This window comes from Diaphorina citri, unplaced genomic scaffold, assembly GCF_000475195.1.
Source record: "Diaphorina citri unplaced genomic scaffold, Diaci psyllid genome assembly version 1.1 scaffold7284, whole genome shotgun sequence".
In the NCBI taxonomy this organism is placed as follows: domain Eukaryota; kingdom Metazoa; phylum Arthropoda; class Insecta; order Hemiptera; family Psyllidae; genus Diaphorina; species Diaphorina citri.
The window spans coordinates 10,108-14,262 of record NW_007384660.1 but is presented as its reverse complement, the minus strand read 5'-3'; the positions used below and the strand labels follow the sequence as shown (position 1 = coordinate 14,262).

Sequence of the window (4,155 nt, the reverse complement as noted above, 5' to 3'; positions counted from 1 at the left end):
TTTCCCGAATGTCCTGTAGGCAATGTAATTTAAATGAGAGTGTTCCCCCTAGGCACGACACGATTTTTTTTTTTTTTTCCGAACAAGTGGGAATGGGTCTGAAAAGTAACCATATTTAAGTTTGTGTATTGTAGGTACCTGTGTAATGTGTAATGAAAAGTAAGCATAAACCAAAGATATAAATACCTAACCTAAGTAAAATAGAAAACCAGAAAATCATATTTAAATAATAATAAGATAGTGAACTTACGTCTGATCAGATTGCGAGCATCGAACTGGGGATTGTTGAGAAGATGATGCTGCAGCTCAGGAGGGAGGGGGGAGGTGGCATGATGAGAGGGGGGTAGATACGCCCCCTGCCCCCCCGGCTGAACATTGGCTAGACCTAACTGTACCATGCGCCGTTGATACTGTGGGGGAAGAGAGAGGGGGGGGTTGCGCTTACTTGGGTGATGTTTCAAAGTCATAGAGCAGGAAAAAAATCTAAATCATGATTTATTTGTGGTGAAGCTGAGAGCTTCTTTTTGTGGATATCACAGCATTACTAAGAGCCTCCTGTACTATTTCTGACATATCTATGAATTTTCTTTTTACTCTGGTAATGCCGCCACTGGTCGCTACTCGATCGAAGTAGCTACTCAATTGTCCTCACGAGGCTAAGTGCACCCCATATTCCAAGCACAGAGCCGAAAAAATCTAAATCATGATTTATTTGTGGTGAAGCTGAGAGCTTCTTCACAATTTTTGTGGATATCACAGCATTACTAAGAGCCTCCTGAACTATTTCTGACATATCTATGAATTTTCTTTTTACACTGGTTAGGATTATTGAGATATTGGAAAAAAAATCCTACAATGCTGCAGTGAGCACCAAAGTTGTGACATAATAACACAAAGAAACTGCATTTACATTTACTTTTTACTCTGCTAATGCCGCCACTGGTCGCTCCTCGATCGAAGTAGCTACTCAATTGTCCTCACGAGGCTGAGTGCACCCCATATTCCAAGCTCAGAGCCGAAAAAATTCGACTGCCAGGAATCGTACCCGGGACCTTTCAAACGGCGTGCAAGCCTAGTTTGATATCCGCTCGGCCACGGAGGCTGTTATATCTTTCCAGCTATGCTTTCAAGTCCACACACCAAAATCCCACTGAGCAGCTTAGGTGTAGGCCCTAGGGAAAACAGCCCTAAAGGATTGGTTAAGCTTCTAAGAATCTTTCTATGAGGAAGCAGCAAGTCCACACACCAAAATCCCACTGAGCAGCTTAGGTGTAGGCCCTAGGGAAAACAGCCCTAAAGGATTGGTTAAGCTTCTAAGAATCTTTCGAACTATGAGGAAGCAGCAAGTTCAAGAAGAAGTTGCCGAGAACCACAAGGAGTGCATTGTGCTTATAGGAGAGGTATGAGGACAAGAAATGGACAAGAGGAGAATTGGGTAAGGAAGGGATGGACAAGGTATGAACAAGAGGAGAATTGGTATCGGGTACCCTAATAGATTTAGTCACAAGACTAGAAATCGCTTCAATCCACTGGACCCCAAAGTATCGTTCGGGCTGGTCATGGAGACTCAACAGCTACATGTATAGAATTAATCCATCCATTGAAGATAAATGCAACCACTGTAGCCAAAGTCCCCATGATACGCCTCACCTGTTCAATTGTCCAGGAATACCTACAACACTCACGGTCATTGATCTCTGGCAAAACCCTATAGCCACCGCTGAATTCCTTGAATTGCCAACTGCATTGCTGGGTTGATGTGAGGAAGGAGAGGAGACTGCTACTACAACAACAACAACCTAAATCCCGTATGTATCTTACCTAAATCCCGTATGAATCTTACCTAAATCCCGTATGTATCTTACCTAAATCCCGTATGGATCCAGATCGCACAATGCCTCCTCCTAATGCCGCCGAGTCGTGCGACTGTTTGAGCATCAGGTCCAGGAAGTTACCGCCCGGGGGTAGCTGAGCTCGATGCTGATTGGTGGAAAACACGGGAGAGATCGGAATGAAGCCACGCCCCCCACCCTCCTGCTGGTGGGCGTTAGCATTGGGCGGACGATTCTCGTCCATTCCTGAAAAATCACAAAAAAAAAAAAAAAAAAAAAAAAAAATCGCAGAACATTAAAGAAATTAAAGTGAGCGTTCTCGGAACGGCTGGCTTTCTCCTATACTATCCTCCTCTTGTCTTCGATTTCGGAACGATAAGACCTTAGCAGTTGCAGTTCTCTCTATCAAACCTATTATAAAAAGAAGAGATACTATCTTCTAGCTTCTACTCACTTCTATCATTGCGATTGTAGTCACTACCGTTGTTATCGCCCGAGTTTCTGCTAAACCATTGATCCCAACCATTGGTCCTGTTGTTATACTCGCCACTTTTACGACTGAAATACATAGCAAACACAAGATTATAGTCAACTTGATAGGTATTTAAATCAAAGACAGAAAAAAAAAAAAAAAGATTTGGTTCGGAATCATTCAAAAACTAGCCTTCGCCCCTAGTAGCTTCGCTAAAAAGAAGATAATATTTTCGAGATTGAACCCAGAACTCTGGAAAGCAATTCCACGGAGTTTTTTTGAATTTTTTCTGAAATATGTGGAAATTTTAAGGGGGTCGATAATTATATCCCCTCCTTTTATCTGACCAAGAATATGAAATGAAATTTGCTTGAAGTTGAAGGGAAATGGGGGGAAAAGTTGAGTTGAAAATGTCGAAAAAGCATGAAACTCTGTATCATGTTCATATAGGCAGGCCACACTTCGAACTTTTGACGTTCGCGCGCCTCCCGGCACACTTGATAGGTATAGAGGTGACCCCCAATTGTATTCATTTGGCTATTTATTATGGCCAAATAAATGAAAATTGAAATTGAATTAACGAAAAAAAAAAAAAAAAAACAAACAAGGTTTGGTGGAAGAGCTCCTCCAGGAACCCTGTCACCAAAAAGAAAGCCATTTAAAAAAAAAAGTAATAAAAATAAAATAACTCACTTGTTGACGCGCTTCACATCGCTGTATCGCTTATCAAACACGCTCTGTTGTTGCGCGACCGGCTGTTGCTGCTGTGTCGCGCTCTCCCTGCTGCCTTGTCCCCGCTGCGTGTAGTCAGGCATGAGGTTAGGCGCGACGAACGTTGTGTCCCCGGGGCCTAGAGGGCCGCCATTATCACCGCCGGAGCCCCACGAGAGGCGCCCCGAGCCGCCAAACCGTCGGCCCATACTATCCCCGTGGGTAGAGGGGGGAATTTATTATGGTGGTTCAATCCTGATATTTTGTTCTAAGATCTGTATGTTAAATTTTTTTAACCAAATTACAATTCTAATATTGTAATATATTAATTGCTTTTTTATATTGCTGGCTTGAAAATAATGGGGCTTGAGATATATATATATTTTTATTATATTTGATTTATTGAGTTGTGAATATATATATTGGTGAAATCTCTTATGTAATATGCTCGATATGCATTATTAATATTGAATTTGAGATGGTTACTAAGATGATGTAAATTTCTCATTGTTATTGTCTCGAAATCTCTAATCTAGAAATATTGATAGCATAGGCAGGAGTAAATTTTTTTCTAATAATCTCTGTTATATTATCAGTGGGATTAAAAATCGAACCGCGGGTCTAGGCTTAAAACGTAGACGTGCTACCAACTAGTAAACTAGCTGTCCCCCCCAAATTGGGGTTTTTTTACTAGGCCTACTCGTTATCTGCTGTCCATGTTTTCCCGTCGCGCACTCAGTCAGACTACCGCCGGCTCGTGATGACAGCCAGAGTTAAAAGCTACGCCGCTGCTTTTAACTAGCCTAATCATTACCTGTCCATGTTTTCCCATCGCGCATCCCAGTCAGACTACCCCCGCTCCGTATGGACAGCCAGAGTTAAAGCTACGCCGCTGGACTCAGGAATAAGGCGGATCCCTGCTGTCCATCCTGCCACGCGACATACGCGATGTCTCGGCGAATCTGAAAGTAAAAGAGAGAACTGGCACTTTGTCAAAGGTGCATAATAGCGAGAGGGACGCGGTACCGAGCTATTGTCATGACCTCAAGACTATTTTACCATTATAAAGCAAATTGGAGGGAAAAAAAGGCCAATTGTTCCATACATATTTTGATTATTTTGCCTATTTATAATCATTTA

The 4,155-nt window shown here is 42.3% G+C and overlaps 1 protein-coding gene across 1 annotated transcript; it reads right to left on the bottom strand.

Moving 5' to 3' along the window:
• Positions 1-2,278: 2,278 nt before the first annotated feature.
• On the bottom strand, positions 2,279-3,229 carry LOC113472695. The gene is made up of 2 exons (XM_026832484.1): positions 2,998-3,229; positions 2,279-2,390 (listed from the first exon to the last, which is right to left on the bottom strand). The coding sequence occupies exons 1-2, from the start codon at positions 3,222-3,224 to the stop codon at positions 2,279-2,281; spliced, it is 339 nt and encodes a 112-aa protein (XP_026688285.1). The 5' UTR covers positions 3,225-3,229.
• Positions 3,230-4,155: the final 926 nt, after the last annotated feature.

Bases quoted from the DNA above. Each gene is read 5' to 3' on its own strand.
- LOC113472695 (XM_026832484.1), bottom strand. From the start codon at position 3,224: ATGGGCCGACGGTTTGGCGGCTCGGGGCGCCTCTCGTGGGGCTCCGGC. The intron at 2,391-2,997 runs GTGAGTTATTTT...TATGTATTTCAG, and splicing joins GATGTGAAGCGCGTCAACAA to TCGTAAAAGTGGCGAGTATA.